The 18,341-nt window shown below is 34.9% G+C and overlaps 1 protein-coding gene across 2 annotated transcripts in view; it reads left to right on the plus strand.

The window, feature by feature from the left end:
• NUF2 (NUF2 component of NDC80 kinetochore complex) overlaps positions 1 to 14,810 on the plus strand; it is a 33,500-nt gene extending 18,690 nt beyond the window's left edge. The window contains exons 10-14 of one of the 2 annotated variants that reach the window (XM_023207051.1): positions 3,270 to 3,407; positions 5,211 to 5,351; positions 7,313 to 7,488; positions 8,483 to 8,618; positions 14,373 to 14,810. In XM_023207051.1, the coding sequence (XP_023062819.1) occupies positions 3,270 to 3,407; positions 5,211 to 5,351; positions 7,313 to 7,488; positions 8,483 to 8,618; positions 14,373 to 14,507 (726 nt within the window). In that variant the 3' untranslated portion in view covers positions 14,508 to 14,810. The remainder of the gene's footprint in view (positions 1 to 3,269; positions 3,408 to 5,210; positions 5,352 to 7,312; positions 7,489 to 8,482; positions 8,619 to 14,372) is intronic. The other variant, XM_023207052.3, reaches the window with a different exon arrangement.
• Positions 14,811 to 18,341: the final 3,531 nt, after the last annotated feature.

Below are 18,341 nucleotides of genomic sequence, written 5' to 3' on the forward strand. Positions count from 1 at the left end.
TAAAGTTTGAATATATTGTGTGGAGGAGTATTTTAGCTGTGTGTATTATTGTCAAATGTTTCTCCCTTTTTGCCCTCAAAATGAAGCAATTTTTTTCAACTTAAATATAATAGATGACTATTGTTTTAAAAAATACCAAAACACAGAAATGTATGAAGAAAGTAAAAATCACCTGAAAGCTCACTATACAATCTGATGTATATCAAAGATTGTATTTACTATGCATATGTAAATATATGTGTGTAATTTTACATAAATGATATTAGGCTCAATACGTCTTACCTTCTTTTTTCCCCATTTAACAATATAACACAGGTATGAGTTTTAAATAGATCCTCATTTATGTTAATGCTTGCATCTAGTTGTGCATTATATGTATATGCTGTCTTGTAGATCCTTTTAATCCCCTACTGATAGACTTTCACATTGCTTCTAATTTTTTGCTATTAAACAGAAATATATGTATGTGTGTATCATATGCATACATATGTACATACATACATTTCTGCAACACGCTGCTTTTATTTAAAATAAATTTTTTTGTTTAGGATTTCTGGATCATAGGAAATACACATGTAAAATTGACCAATGCAGCCAAACTGATTTCTAGAAAGATACCAATTTATACTACTACCAGTAGAACAAGAGACTGTCCCTTTCCCTACACCCTTGCCAAAATTGGATGTTTTCAGGCTTTTAAAATCTTTGTTACTGTTATATTGAAAAAAAAAATCTCATTTTATTTTTATTTATTTTATTTGTTTATTTTTTTGAGACAGAGTCTCACTCTGTCACCCAGGCTGGAGTGCAGTGGCACAATCTTGACTCACCACAACCTCCACTTCCTGAGTTCAAGCAATTCTGCCTCAGCCTTCTGACCAGCTGGGACTATAGGCGCGTGCCACCATGCCCAGCTAATTTTTGTATTTTTAGTATAGTCGGGGTTTCACCATATTATGCAGGCTGCTCTCGAACTCTTGACCTCGTGATCTACCCTCCTTAGCCTCGCAAAGTGCTGGGATTACAGGCATGAGCCACCATGCCAGGCCAAAAAAATCTCATTTTAATTTAATTCCTTTAATTCTAGTGATTTTGGCCATCTTGCTTAGTGATTTCTTGTAATTTCTTATTTTGTATATTACTTGTTTGTGTACCTTATTTATTTATTTATTTATTTATTTTTTGAGATGGAGTCTCACTCTTTTGCCCAGGTTGGAGTGCAATGGCATGATCTCAGCTCACTGCAACCTCTGTCTCCCAGGTTCAAGGGATTCTCTTGCCTCAGCCTCCCAAGTAACTGGGATTACAGACATCTGCCACCATTCCCGACTAATTTTTTTGTATTTTTAGTAGAAACAGGGTTTTACCATGTTGGCCAGAGTGGTTTTGAACTCCTGACCTCAAGTGATCCACCCACCTTGGCCTCCGAAAGTGCTAGGATTACAGGTGTGAGCCACTGCACCTGGCCACTTATTTATTTTTCAATAAACTCCATGAATTAGGGATTTTAACTCTCCATTTATTTGTCTGTCAAATTTATATATTTTTTGCCCATTAAAAGGTTTATGTTTTTATGTAATAAAATTTATAGATAAGGCCTTTATGTTTTTTGGCTTTAATTGTGACATAGAAAGGACTGCCCTATTCATCAGATTATTTTTTAATACTATATTTTCTCATTATACTTTTATAGTTTCCTTATTATTTTAACATGTATACTTTAGATCCTTGAGAAAGTTACTGCGGTATTATATTTCCCTTATTTTTCTATCATTTTTAAAATTGGGAAATGCTTTCATCTGAGTAGTACTTACTATGGCTCAATTTTATTATTTACTTCTTTCTGTCCCCTTTAAATCCAAGTTAAAACAAACACTTTGTACTTATCAAGTTTAGACCTTTTATAAAGAGGAGACAAGTGATGAAAGTTAACACTATTGTAAGGAAAATAACCTCTAACTTGTAGAGCATTAAAAGAGAGTAGATAATGTGATTTGCAGAACTCTAAGAATAAAATAACAAAATATACAGAAATTACAGGAATACATTATATCGAACATGCAGTTTTGGCCTCTGAGTTAGCTGATCAAAAAGTAAGAATCTTTTCTTTTAAGTTAAAAATATTTAGACAAATTACACAACACAGTAATACATTCTTGTTATGAAATATTCTCTCTTTACATACACACACACACACACACATATGTATGTATATAGAGAGAGGGGAGTATACATATATGTATATATATAGAGAGAGAGAAGGGTACGAAATGTGAAAGGCCTCCTCTCAGCCCATTTTACCTTGAGGTAATACTATTCCCTTCCTTTTTCCAACACCATATGCATACACATATAGAGGCACATAATCATGTATCACTATTTTGTTGTTCTGTTTTTATAGAAATGTATTTATGTCTTATATGTTGATCTGTGAATTGGTTCTTTCACTTAATATATCTGGAAAATCTTTCCTGTTAGTACATAGAGTCATAGAGGGTCCCCAGACAATGTAAATACAACTTATCAACAAATATCTGAGAAGAAAATTCATAGGAATTTTTTTGACATAATTTCAGACTTAAAACAACAAACTTTCAAGATAATTTCCAGCCACCCTTCACTTCGATTCTTTGAATAATTACATTCATTTTTGAAATTCAGGAGAAGGGAATTTGTTTTCATTCAGCAAGCATGTAGTGAGCACCTTCTCAGTGCTATAACTTTATTTGGGTACTTGGAAAACCAAAATACATTTTCACAACTCTAATTTGCTCAGTCTTATGAAACATATATTAAGTACAAAATTATCGAGTTGCACGTACAAAAATTGTACTGTTTAAAGAATAAATGTAGAGCAAATGGGAGCAGGATTTTCAGGGATCAGTACAAATTTAGCAGGTAGACAGGAGTGGGATAATGATATTCTAGGAGACCCTACTGGTCAAAGAAAAAACACTTATACTTGTCTAAACATAAGGTCAGAATTACCAGATTGTAGGGTGCAGTAGGGAACTGGTGGAAGATGAGACTAGACAGGAAGAGAGGAAGAGCCATGTAATGAAAGGCTTTGAATGTCCTGCTAAGGAGGAGCTTGATCTTTGGCCTACAGACAAATGTGAGCAATTAAGTAGGTAAGTGATGTGTTCAGAATTTAATTTTACCCCCATTACAGAGAACATGGACCTAATTTCTTTGTTCTTTCCCATTATACTAGAATAGTAAATCACCAATTTTATTATATCTAATATGTAAAAATGTTTTCTCAACAGAATGAACTAAAATTGTCAGTGGTTTCTTTGAAAGAAACACAAGAGAGTTTGAAAACAAAAATTGTGGATTCTCCAGAGAAGCTAAAGAATTATAAAGAAAAAATGAAAGATACGGTCCAGAAGCTTAAAAACTCCAGAGTGAGTTTTCTTTTTATTTTAATGCATTTGTATCTTTAAAAAAAAAAAAAAAAAAGCAAATTCTTGTTTAATTATATGTTATTTTTTGGATTTCTGAATTATCTATACTTCCTCTTAAACTTTTTTTTTGACCTTATTTCTTTGTAGCTTTTCTCTAGAGTGGATATGGGGAAAATAAATATAATTTCAAGACATTTGTTCAATTATGCAACAATTTTTCGAGGCTTTGCTCTGGGAGATCAAAACAGAAATGCTGGGTCGTGAGATTTAATTACTTTATTACAAGGGAGAAAAGTATTAAGTAATTTTACAAACAATTGTAATTATAAATTATAATATATACTATAACAAAGTATAAGGTATGCATGTGTGTGGATAGGGATATATGAGAAATCTCTGTACCTTTTGATTAATTTTGCTGTGACGGTCTAACTGCTTGAAAAATTAAAATCTATTAATAGTATCAGAAAGAGAGGAGAGGAAGTATAGAGTGCTTTGAAATAATGTAATAAGGAGAGCCCAGTTTAGTATTGGGCTGGAAGTACAGGTGGAAGAGGGAAGGAAGAATGCTACCATTCTTCAGATGCTAGCATTAAAAAAAGACACTTTTCATTTTAAACATAGCAATACCAAGGCCCAATTCATTGTGTATGGAAGAACATGAAAGGCAGAGGGAACAGCATATGTGAATTCTGTGAGGTAGTAGGGAGTAAGGTATGTTCAAGATTATGGGTTATGTAGGAGATGGATTGACGTGGTGCAATACAAACTTAGAAGTGGGCAGACAATTTACCATCTTTTGTGAAGCATTGTTTTTAAACTATTAATTTAAAAAACATATGTGGTTTGTCTTTGAATTTGTTATCCAATTCTTTCTTGAAAATTAAGATTATCACACAAGAATAGACAAAGATCACCAGAACAGAAATGAGAACCCAGAAATAGATTTGAGTATTAATGAGAAAAGGATGATTTATTTAAGAAACAGTTCTGGCTCAATTAGCTATTCATCTAGAAGAAAAGGGTGTTGGGCCTGCACTTTGCTCTTTTACAAAAATAAATTTTATATGTATTAAAAATTTACCTTAAAAATTTTAGTTTTACTGATTTTAGGAGAACACTTATATAATCTTGGACTGAGATAGATTTTTTAAATTAAGATTGGAAACAGAAAATCTAGAGAGAAAAGTAGACATATTAGAACATAATTACAGTGCATATGACAGGTAGAGGGATTATATCCATGATTTGCAAAGATTACAAATTACTAAGAAAAAGAAAAAAATAAGGTAGATCGAGGGGTAGGCTAGTGAGAATAAGGGAAGGAGTCTTTGCATTGTTACCATGGTTGTAGTAAATATATGTTCATTTTGTAATTTTAGATGAGGAGTTAATCTTTTTAAAAGAATTAACTGTAGTAGTTGTTATTATACAAATGAATAGGAAGATTATAAATGAGTAATATGATTGATAGCCCAGGAGTAATCAGAAATAGTTTGAATATTAGCAAAGTAAACTATTTTAATATCATCATTAATAACTTTTGGAAGGTATTTCATCGAGTAATTTAGTAAAATTATGGCACTTTTCCTTTGAAGATACTTGGCAATTAAAAAACAATTATTTGTGCTTAAACACATGTCAGTAATAATGCTGTATTACTGACCTAAAAATTTAATTATTCCCTGCTCTTAAGATTTCAGTATTAAATGCAGAAATTATTTAAGAGCAAACAAATTGATATTACTGCAGCTTCATTAAGAAGAATATCAAACTGTGGTCTTTGTTTTTTGTCTTTCAAAGCAAGAAGTGGTGGAGAAATATGAAATCTATGGAGATTCAGTTGACTGCCTGCCTTCATGTCAGTTGGAAGTGCAGTTATATCAAAAGAAAATACAGGACCTTTCAGATAATAGGGAAAAATTAGCCAGTATCTTAAAGGAGGTTTGTATTGTATGGAATTTTTATGTCTTTGTTATATACAGTTTACTATAGTTCCTTGGATTTTGCTTTCACTTTTTGTTACTGTTTTCCTAAAGAAAAGCAGGGTCATTCTACTATATAATAGATGTGGCAGTGTATGCTATGAAAATGACACTTTTCTTTTTAAATATAGCAGTAGCAAGACCCAATTTTTAACCTTCAGATGAAATTAATAACTAACCCAGCACACTGCTGTGTATATTTTGGAAAACAGTACAGTAGCTCCCCCTTGTCCTCAGGGGATTCATTTCAAGACCCCCAGGGGATGCCTGAAACTGTGGATAGTAACAAACCCTATATATATGTTTTTTCCTATACGTACATAACTATGATAAAGTTTAATTTAAAACTTAGGCACAGTAAGAGATTAATAATAATTACTAATAAAAGAGCATTTGTAGCAATATACTGTAATAAAAGTTATGTGAATGTGATCTCTCTCTCAAAATATCTTATTGTACTAAACTCACCCTTCTTCTTGTGATGATGTGAGATAATAAAATGCCTAGATAAATAATTGAAGTGAGATATTGCTAGGCTACTGTTAACCTTCTGACCATACATCAGAGTAAGGATCATCTGCTTCATGTGATCCTAGATCCTCAAGGCACTATGATGTTGACAGTTGGATGTTGATGACTGGAGAGCCAGTAGTGTATACAGCATGAATCTGCTGTGCAAAGGGATGATTCACTTCCAGGGTCAGGGCTGGGCATGGTGGCTCAAGCCTGTAATCCCAGAACTTTGGAAGGCTGAGGAGGGAGGACCATTGAGACTAAGAGTTGGAGACCAGCTTGAACAACATAGCAAGATGCTATCTCTACAGAAAATTTAAAAAATTAGCCAGCTATGATGGTGTATGTCTGTAGTCCCAGCCACTTGGGGGTCTGAGGTGGGAGGATCACTTGACCCCAGGAAGTCAAGACTGCAGTGAGCTACGATCGTTCCACTGCACTCCAGTCTGAGTGACAGAGTGAAGCCCCATCTCAAAAGCACACACACACAGACATCCAGGGTGGGATGGAGTAGGATGGTGCAAGATTTAATCACAGTACTCAGAACAGCACACAGTTTAATACTGATGAATTGTTTATTTCTAATACTTTCCATTTAATATTTTTAGACCACAGTTGACCAGGGGTAACTAACCATGGAAAGTGAAGCCATGGATAAGGGGAACAAACTACTGTCATGGGATTTTAGATTTGTTCTACCAGTTGGAAATGACGTTAGCATCAGAAAGAAAGTTCCAACTTAGTGCCCAACACTGTATCTAGGACCTATGGAGAAATTTAAAGTTTATGACATAGTCCTCTGCCCTGAAGAAATGAGAGCTAATGGCAGTTTCTCAGGCTACAAGCTTGAAAATCCTTTTTTACTTCTTAACTTGATATCTTCATCCAGACTGCACCTCCAGGATAACTAACATTACATTTGATAAACAATTTCTTTTTTGAGATAAGTAGGGATTAGAAGGTGAGATTGCCCCAAGTATTCTTTCCCAACTACATAGTCCCCTCATCTGCCATCGAGTCACCCAAAAGAGATGTGTATCTACTGCTTTGAATTGTTTCTAACACCTACCCTTTTCCCTTTATTTTTACTACTTTAGTTCAGATCCTAACCCCCTCAACTCTAGTCTCTTAGCTAATCTTCTTAACATGTCTCCCTTTCAGTCTGTGCTGATAGAATAACATGATGAAAACACCTCTCTAGTTGTCATGTCCTTTCTCAGTATCTCTGGTGCCTCCCTGTTGTCTCTTCTGGTTCGTCTGCATTTTTCTGCCAGGCTTTCAGGCTTTAGAGTTTTATCTCTTTTAAAAATTGTGTTTAATTATAGTTCATCCTAGAAAATATTCTTTCATTTTATTTATAAATCCTCATTGGTTATATTGACTTTAAATACTTCTTATAAACTACAGAGCCTGAACTTAGAGGACCAAATTGAGAGTGATGAGTCAGAACTGAAGAAATTGAAGACTGAAGAAAATTCGTTCAAAAGACTGATGATTGTGAAGAAGGAGAAACTTGCCACAGCACAATTCAAAATAAATAAGAAACATGAAGACGTTAAGCAATACAAACGCACAGTAATTGAGTATGAAGTTGTTTTCAATTTTAGTGTATTAGAAAGCGATTATGAAAAGCAAATACATTTTTCCCCCAGGATTTCAAAACCTCTATTTTCAAAAAGAGTTTAAACAGTTTTATCTTTATTTCACTTTTAGTTGACTAAAATAGATGAGTTAATTATAAAACTTATATTGCTAGGTCTAGATATAGAGATGGCTTAGCTACTCTTTTCCTAGATACACAGTTCCAATTCCTTTGCATCATTCTTCAGAAGGGTTCTGATGCTACTGATTATTTCAGTGCACTTTACAGATAGTGGTTTAGCTTGCATCAGAATGAACTAACTGGCCTATCTTATAGTCCAGCTGGTCTTTAGAGTTACAACATTTGTGTTTTGAGGAAAAAGTCTTATATTCAGGTAAGAAGTAATACTTTCCTAAGTATGCAAGTATGTTTTTAGCCAGTATGTTAGGGTCCTTTATTAGTAAAGTACCCATCAGTTGTAAGAATGTGTTTTTAAAATACCTGCCCCAGATATGTCTCTGATGCCATTCCTTCAGTTCCTAAAAGGTATGTTAGAGATCATTGAGTATTTCCTTCATACTGCCTCATGCAGATGAAAAAGGGCAGAACCTAAGGATTTTATATTTGCTGCCAAACTGCCTTGTAGAAAAGTTAAACTGATTCACACCTAAGTGTGTACAACTGGGGAAATGTAACTTAAAAAATCTTCATTTAAAAAATGTGTTTATTTATTTATTTACTCATTCACTGACCCACCAATGAGGAAAAAAAAAATCTCATTAATATATTGAGAGAAATAGTTCATGCTATGTTATGATGTGATTATAGCACCACTCTTTGGGGTTTTCGTGCCTTTGCTTTTGTATCTTGAGAAGAGTTTTAGGTTTGTCAAACAAATACTGACACATGGTCACTTTGGAATCAAAACTAGAATTATGTTTGGCTTTTTAGTTACTGAAGAAGATTAAATATTAGCTGTCTTGATTTTCTTTTAGGGATTGCAATAAAGTTCAAGAAAAAAGAGGTGCTGTCTATGAACGAGTAACCACAATTAATCAAGAAATCCAAAAAATTAAACTTGGAATTCAACAACTAAAAGATGCTGCTGAAAGGGAGAAACTGAAGTCCCAGGTGAATATGTGTTCATAAGAAGTTAATTTCAGATAATCTCATATGTATTTGAGTTGTTAACTGAAACAAAACAGCTTACTTGGTCTCTGTGTGTAATGAGACTTTTAATGATACCTAAAATTATTTACTCTTTATTCTTGTTTTGAATATATTTACCGTAAAGCTTCACAAACAGTCCTAAGTTTAATGAGAACAGGCGTCTTGTCTCCTACATTTTTATCTTTAAAAATGCTAGTACAATGCTAAACATAAAAGGTTTACCTGTTTCTATCCTTTTAACTGCCACTGTCTCTAACAAGTAGTCTATTTCTGATATATTTATTATATATTTATTCTCTCCTTATCTTTTGAAGTTTGATTTATATCTTCAAGAGTGTTCTACCAGAACAATAATTCAAACTGCTCTGCCAGAAATCACAAAAAATTGCTATTTATTATGCAAAATCCCTTAGCCTCTTTTTTTTTCATTCTTTACCTTGTCTACATTGACAACTTATATCCAGATTTCTAAAACCGCTGATACCTGATAAATATTTAAACATCTGCTGCCATTACTTTCTGCTATCCACACCCAATTTGTAAAAATTCTTAATACTAACAGAGCCACAATAGACAATTCCCTTATCTGTTCTCAGTACCTTATCCCCCAGAAAAATTGTGTTGTTAGCACTTGCATATGTGAGCATTATCTTAAGGCAATGTTAAAAGGAAGGAAAGAAAAGGGAATGGAGCAAGGAAAGGAAGAGGGAAACTGGAAGTAAAAGAAATAAAATGGTTGGGATTTCACTTCCATGGTCTTCCCAATACACTGGCCTGCTTTTTTCTGTTCTTTTTTTTTTTTTTTTTTCCTTTTTTTTTGTATACCTCAACTAATTTTCTTTTTCCTGCCTCTTAACTTGGTATTCACCAAGAGTCAGTCTGTCTAGTATGGCGATTAGAAAGACTTAGCAGATATTTAATCCTGCTTCTTAACCAAATCTAATCAACAAATATTTATATGTTATAACGTGGTCTAAGAACAGTTAGTGAACCAGTTACTATTTACACTAGTTACAAATTAGTAACTAGTTACAAATTAGTAGACTAGTTTTAGTAGTCTAGTTTAGTAGACTAGTAGACTACTAGTAGATTAGTAGATTAGTAACTAGTTACTAACTGAAATTCGAGGCATCTTTGTCAGTTATGATATACCCATGCCTACCTTATATTACTTTGAGTTTTATGCCTGTATGTGTTGCCAGTTACATTTTCCATTTCTTAACAGTAGCAACTGTCTAATGTTAACCTTAGCATATCATGTCAAACCATTCCTAGAATGCTGCCTTATGTGTAGTATGCTTTCCATAAATATTTATAGAATTGAAAGGTCATCTAGCATGGTGTTTCTTAAAACTAGCTGTGTATTCGAATTCAGTGAGGAATTTTAAAATGAACAAATCCTCACCCAAACACATTGATTAGCATCTCCAGCAATGGGGCCCATGAAATTGTGTTTTTTAATGTGGCATTTGAGAACCACTGATAGGCTTGGCTTAATTGTTTTAAGTGGTATAGAGTTTTCAGTGGGTGTGGTCACCCAAGCTGTTCTGCTAGGGCAGCTTTAATTGTTAAAATTCTGTCTCTTATTTTGAGTTTAAAATATTTATTTCTGTACTCTGTAGTCAGCCCAGATCTTCTCTCTGGAGCAAATGTGTATCCTTTTCTGCTTAATAACCCTTCAGACATTTGAGGATAATGATCATGGTTTCTTTCAGCCTTCTCATATTCAGGATAATTAGTCCCAGTTTTCCACCATTCTTTATATAGCTTCATTTTCAGATTTATTACTGTCCTATTTATTGTCATCTCTATTTCCTATTTGTCATTATTCTGCTTAAGGTTTAGAACCCAGTGCTAAACACAATCTTCCAAAATAATGATGTGACCAACAAGACCCAAAGCACATTTTTAATAAAGCGTAATATTGGGGTGAATTTTTAGCAACAGCATCTCACCTTTGACTCATATTGACCCTGTGATCAACTAAAGGACTCCTGTCTTTTCCACATACAGTTCTGCCATGTTAAGAGTTTTTCACCATACTTTAGTGCAACTGTTACATTTAATTCAGAATTTTACTATTTTAGGTTTTATTTTATTTATTTCAACCTAGATTTCAAAATGTCAAGGTTAGTTTCAATCTGTCATTCTATCTTCCACCGTAACTATTTCTCATTGCTTAGTGTCACCTCAGATTTGATCTGCATGCATTTTTCTTCAAAATAAAAATGTTTACTAGAACAAGGTCCTTTGCTGCATTGCAATTTTTTAATCCTAGAGGCATAGAACTATTGATCAAAACTTTGGGTACAATTGTTCAACTTGCTAAGTTGTTCTTACCTACCTTGATTCAGGCTACATTGTGATACCTATTTGTTACACAAATGAGAAGGTCTCTAAATACTTTGGTAAAATCAAATACTTTGTGTCAAAGAACTCTCCTTAGCTTACTTTATAATCATCCTTGAAGAGAAAAAAGGATATATTATGATTGCCAAATTGTTCTTTGTGCAGTTCTGTTGCATTTTGTGATCATCATAGTCTTTTTTCATTAAATATTCTTTCCCATAGATAATTTATCTCTTCTAGTTTTAATTATTATCTTCATTTGGATAGCTTTAAAAAATCTATGTTTCTTGTTCTGGCCACTCACAACAAAAATAATATTTTAAAATTACATTCAACATTTTCCCACATCTGACCTCTTCTTCACTTTCTGTCTTTCCCTTTTCTTTTTCTCTCTTTTGCTCAACTTCTTCATAAATTTCTTTGTATTTCTCAGTGGCATCATTTTCTATCACAAAACATTGAAATTTTGGACTTGCTTTAGATAATCCTGACATCCAGATAATCACTAAGTTAATTTCATGATTGCTTTTACATGGTGGTACTCTTCATACATGTACATAGCCCTTCATACATACAGCGCTCTTACTATTATACATCTATCACATAATTTTGTAGTAGTCATGGATTACAGCAACATTTGCCAAGTTTCTTTGATTTTAGATTCTTCTGCATCAAATATGCCTTGAATACTAAGTACTACTGCATTTATCCTGCTAAAATATTATTCTCAATACTACACTTTCTTGTTCAAAACCAGGGCCATTTTCTTTCAGTTCATTCATTCACCCAGTCAGTATTTCAACAAATGACCAATGTATCTGCTAGGTGTCAGGCTTCACACCCGATTCAGAGAGTAAGTTGTGAACAAGGCAGGAATGATTTCCACCTTAGGACTTTTAAAATTTTCTATCTAAGCTAATCATTTCCATTATTTAAGGCCAAGTAGAAATTATGTCTTCCACATAACTTTCTTTTACTTCTTTGAAGTATCTTTCTCTCCTCTCTCAAATACTATAGCACTCTCAGTCTATTTCAAATAATCTGGATCTGTGCTGCCCAGTGGATAGCTATTAGTAATATGTGGCTATTTACATTTACATTTAAATTAATTGCAATGAAATAAAATAAAAAATTTTTGTTCTTTATTTGCACTAGCTATATTTCAGGTGCTCAATATCCAGTCTGTTCTGGTTATATGTTCATTTAGGAAAGAAAGCATAACTGGCGTCTTTCATTGTACTATTGTACTATTTACAGTGCTACTTATACAAAGTACTCAATAATATATTGGGTTGATTAATTTATACGTATGTGATAAATGGCTACACTGGCTATAAGACTCCATGGATAGTGTATAGTCTTAAATATATCTGATTTGAAAAGTGAGATAGTTATCTAGACTGCCATTGTCCAACAGAACTTTCTGCTGTAATGAGAATGTTCTTCTGTATTGCTCAATACTGTAGCCAGTAGGCACATGTGGCTGTTGAGTCCTTGACGTGTGACTGGTGCAACTGAGGAACTGAATTTTTAATTTCATTTGATTAAATTAAATTTTATTAAATTTAAGTAGCCACATATGTCTACTGGTTGCTATATTTGACAGCACAGAACTAGCCTTTGAATTTAAAAATATTTAGCTTCAATGAGGCCATCACAGTAAGACTTACTTATTATATGTGAATTAGGGTGGATTAATATTATAAAATTCCACTTGGATATAGAATTTAATTGAAAATGCTAAAATACATAGTATTTGTCAGGGATACGATCTGTCACCATTAAACATCTTGTGAGGGTTGGCTTAGAACTTCAAATGTTTTTGTCTCTGTGCCTGTGCCACTGGAATTGGACCTTAATGTTTCATTCACTTGTGGCTCTACCAGCAGGATTTTGCTCCTCCTTGAGCGTGTTATTTGTTCTCAGAAGGAAAGTATTCCTTTGGGTATTTTGAAATGGTTGGTTCAGATACATACAGATTGTATATCTTAATTTAGTCACACTTAGTTTTGATAGTTTCTCATAAGTAATATCTTTCTACCAAATTTATTCAGCTTTCTTTTTTGGAATGAATAAACATATACTCATATAGAACTAGAAAATTAAATTGATTTATAGCTGCTGAATGTGCTGTTTTTTTTTTTATAATGACATTCACACAAGCTAGCAACTAATTCACCTTATTTTTCCTACAAGATTTAAGAAATAAAGCCTTCAAAAATTTTGATTTATTTTCCTATTGGTTCATATTCTATCATAGTTGTAGTAATTTGATACCTGCTTAGATCTCAGAAATATAAACACACTCTTCTATTTTTGTGTTAGGATTTAATAACTATGTTTGGATTTTTGGAGAATGTTTAGTCTTAAGCATATATTTACATTCACTTAATCTGTAGTAATAGCTCTCAAACTTGCATAGGTGGCAGAGTTGCTGGAAATAGTGTTCTTTTTCGGAACACTGAATTTATACTATATCAAATTATAATCTATATAATTTATTCAGATAGTATCTCTGCTAGAATTTAAACTAAGATAAATAGTAGCCAAAATTATAGGCTTAAGAAAAATTTAGTGGGAGACACGCTTAAAATTGAGAACATTGTATTCATATACTGCTTTTCTTCCCCCATTGGAAAAAGATGGCTGTTTTATTTCAGTGGCGAAACACATCCTGTAACCTTGTAAAATACCAATTTCTTGTGGTATTACGTATATTACAGTTTGAGAATTGTTTTGTCTAAGAGAAATAAATAATGAAAGGAGGATCAATATTATATTTGACAAGTATGAAATGGAAGAAAATGTGTACAGGCTAATTTGCTTCTTATTTCATCTATAAAAATTGTTTTTTTATTTTTTAAAATTCTTAGCACATCCATATAGGCTTGAACTATCTGATCAGTTTGTTCAAACAACTCTAAAAGGTATTAATATATTTTTCAGTCTTACAGATTGCTTTATAAATCTGTTTGCATACGTTTTAAATGATAATCAGGGTCAAATACAGAGAGTATAGTTATCTACAGTAATCTAGTTATTTTCCATGTTTAACATGGAAAGCTCTAAAGTAAATTTTTCCTTGATAATTATAAATATGTTTGTTCTTAATGTATTATAATCCAAACCATTTGTCTCATGTCTCTCCTTTGTTCTTTAAGTAGCAAACTTTTTTGATGTGTTTGTACAGCTTACAGAATGAAATTTTAATAAAAGCAGACATGGACATGCACATTTGTATATGTGTGCATAAGAGTGTAGGCTTTAAAATATTAATAAATATGAATAAACTTGGAATTCTTATAACCATTTGTAGTTTAGGTTGTTGCATGGAATAATTATTATTCTGTTTCATTTTCTACCTAGGAAATATTTCTAAACTTGAAAACTGCTTTGGAGAAATACCACGACGGTATTGAAAAGGCAGCAGAGGACTCTTATGCTAAGATAGATGAGAAGACAGCTGAACTGAAGAGGAAGATGTTCAAAATGTCAACCTGATTAACAAAATTACATGTCTTTTTACAAATGGCTTGCCATCTTTTAATTTTCCATTTAGAAAGAATAGTTAAGTTGAAGCAAATGGAAGTAACAGAAGTACCAAATAATGTTGGCTTCATCAGTTTTTATACACTCTCATAAGTAGTTAATAAGATGAATTTAATGTAGGCTTTTATTAATTTATAATTAAAGTAACTTGTGCAGCCATTCATGTCTCTACTCTGCCCTTTGTTGTAAATAGTTTGAGTAAAACAAAACTAGTTACCTTTGAAATACATATATATATATGTTTTCTTTTACTATAATGGCTGTTGTTTTGTTTATCGACATAGGGAGTTGTGGCATTATTGAGTCCAGCCTGTGCCCTCAGCATTGTGGTTGAGATCTCATTTGATCCTTACTTAAGCAATTCCAGTAAAAATATCCAGTAAATATTTTTATTACTACATAATTATAAAGGTCCTAAAAGATCAGATAGCTGAAGCAAAATTTGAACTCTACTGGGTATGATATTGAAGTCTAGAATGTTTCAATGTACCACACTTTCCAATGTAGTTAACTGAAAGAGTAAGTTTGAGTTTAGTAGTCAATTTCTTCATTGATGCGACTGGCCTTTTTTTTAAGAAAAATGAGTTAATATGTGTAAAGTGACTAAAACAGTGCCTGGCACATGGTAAATACTCGATAGCTCTTATCTATTAGTATTTAAGGTCATGGAAGCTCCAGGTACTTTCCCTTGTCAGAGATAATAAAATGTTATTTTAGGGAGCGACCAGGCTTTCAATGAAAGGGAAAGCTCTGGAATGGAAGGAGCAGCAAAAACTGGATGTGCAGGGAAGAACAGATGGGGATACAAAATTGAGCTATTGCCTTTTCCCTTCCTAGCTTCTCTTTAAATATTCATGAGTTTTCCTTCAGAGAAAGGGCTGCCTCTAAGGCAAGGTAACAGGTATAAACATCACCAAATATCTCTCATATTTTAAAAAGTTTGACCCCTTGGACCTATCTCCACCTTTAACTACTGCACCTTTTTTCACAACCAGATTTCTAGAAAACCTAATCTATACTTGTGAATTAGTTTCATTCCTTGTTCATCACGGAAATGTTATTTCTATCCATGCTAATCTTCTGAACTTTCTAAGGTCACCAAAAAATTCCTAGTTACCAAAATTTCATGCACACTTTTTAATCTTTCCTCAAATTCTACCTATCCAGTGCTTTTTTCATTTTGTCTCAGTAACACCTCTCTGTTGGTTCTCTTAATTCCCTGTTAATTTTTCCACCCTAGAGCCTCATTCTGTTTTCACCTCTTGTGTTTCCGTTCTCTGTGCTTCCACCCTTGCCTCTCCTTATTGTAATCTCTATATTCCTCCTTGAAAACTTTTATCTATACCCACAGCTTCCAGCACAAGCTAAATACCTGTAAACTTAACTACATTTATGTTTCTTTTGTCATATCTCCTGATTTTCAGACTTGCATATCCAATGGCCAGTAGGTGTATTTAACTTATTGGCATTCTGATGAAGCTTAATAATGGACCCTTTCAGAATAATGGGTTTAATACATAATATAAAATACAGGATAAAAAGGGAAACCAATTAGATTCAAATATGATTATCAAATATTTTAAAATATATTATGGTTACTAGTATCACTAACTACACTTGTGCCATGGTGGAAAAGGGACTCATCCACTTTCTTATGCTACTACACCTCACTCCCTTATATCCATTTAGTTAGCAAGAACTACGCATTAATGTACCCAAATCTCCCTTTCACATCTCCTTTGCTTATGTTGCAAGTTGCATCCTCATCATTACTGTACTTGCAATAATCTTACCAGGCTTCCAGTCTCCAACCCATTTCTATAAAGGCATTTGAGTATTCTATCATGCAAGTTAGATAGTGTCTGTCATTTGTACAGTTTTTTAGCTTTTCAAATTGTCCTGCCAGGGTATTATTAGTGAACTCACAGGGGAATCATGGAATATTTTAAATTTCCAAAGGAAACAACATATTTGATATTTGTGGGACGCCATCACAAACTACTAGTTGAAGGTCATTCAGAATTACAATGTTAAAGCATGCTACATTCCTTTCAATGGCATCATATTGAGAGGTGACAATGTGCTAGCAGCTCTCTCAGCGCCTCCTCGGCCTCAGCGTCCACTCTGGCGGTGTTTGAGGAGCCCTTCAACCCGCCATGGCACTCTGGGAGCCCCTCTCTGGGCTGGCTGAGGCCGAAGCTGCTTTCCTCTGCTTGTGGGGAGGTGTGGAGGGAGAGGCCTGCGTCTGAACCAGGGCTGCACACAGCGCTCGCGGGCCAGTGCGAGTTCCGGCGGGTGCGGGCTCTGGGTTGGTGGGCCCCACACACTGAGCGGCCGGCTGGCGCCGCCGGCCCAGCGCAGTGAGGGGCTTAGCACCCTGGCCAGCAGCTGCGGAGGTTGCATCGGTCCCCCAGCAATGCCGCCCGCCGCACTCAAATTACTCAAATTCTCGCTGGGCCTTAGCTGCCTCCGGGCGGGGCAGGGCTCCGACCTGCAGCCCACCATGTCTGAGCTCCTCCCCCTGCGGTGGGCTCCCACGTGGCCTGAGCCTCCCGGAGACGGGCGCCGCCCCCTGCTCTGTGGCGCCCGGTCCCATCCACAGCCAAAGGGCTGAGGAGTGCAGGCGCGGCTCCGGACTGGCGGGAAGCTCCACCTGCAGCCCTGGCGCGGGATCCACTGGGTGAAGCCAGCTGGGCTCCTGAACCGGATGGGGACTTGGAGAACCTTTATATCTAGCCAGAGGATTGTATGTGCACCAATCAGCACTCTGTGTCTAGCTCAGGGTTTGTAAATACACCAGTCAGCACTCTGTGTCTAGCTCAGGGTTTGTGACTACACCAATTGGTACTCTGTATCTAGCTAACTCTGTGTCTAGCTAACCTAGTGAGGACTTGGAGAAATTTTCCCTCTAGCACTCTGTGTCTAGCTCAAGGATTGTAAACGCACCAATCAGCACTCTGTCAAAATGGACCAATCAGCTCTCTGTAAAATAGACCAATCAGCAGGATGTGGGTGGAATCAGATAAGGAAATAAAAGCAGGCTGCCTGAGCCAGCCAGCGGCAACCTGCTGGGGTCCACTTCCACAGTGTGGAAGTTTTATTCTTTCGTTGTTTGCAATAAATCTTGCTGCTGCTCACTTTTTGGGTCCACGCTGCCTTTATGAGCTGTAACACTCACCGGGAAGGTCTGCAACTTCACTCTTGAAGCCAGCGAGACCAGAAACCCACCGGAAAGAACGAACAACTCCAGACACGCTGCCTTTTACAGCTGTAACACTCACCACGAAGGTCTGCAGCTTCACTCCTGACAGCGAGACCACGAACCCACCAGAAGGAAGAAGCTCCAGACACATCGGAACGTCTGAAGGAACAAACTCCGGACACACCATCTTTAAGAATATAATACTCACCGCGAGGATCCATGGCTTCATTCTTGAAGCCAGTGAGACCAAGAACCCACTAATTCCGGACACAATTATCTTTGTGGAGCTGGGTTTGGAATTTGAGGAGGTAAGCAAGTATCACATGAAAATCATAGAATAGGAAATGAAGATAACAATGTTTAGTCTGATTCCAAGGTTTGAGTAGTAGTACGGTACCCAATAGGCACAGATACCCAATTAGTAACTGGTTAAGAGTAAAAATAGTAAAAATATTCTTTCAGTTTGTGTTTTATTTTAAAACATTCATTGTTAGGACATAAATGCTTATTAAGTTTTCTGGACCTAACTACTTAATAAACAGAACGTTAATTATTTTGCTTAGGAGCATTCCCTTATAGAATAA

This window comes from Piliocolobus tephrosceles, chromosome 1, assembly GCF_002776525.5.
Source record: "Piliocolobus tephrosceles isolate RC106 chromosome 1, ASM277652v3, whole genome shotgun sequence".
Taxonomy (NCBI): domain Eukaryota; kingdom Metazoa; phylum Chordata; class Mammalia; order Primates; family Cercopithecidae; genus Piliocolobus; species Piliocolobus tephrosceles.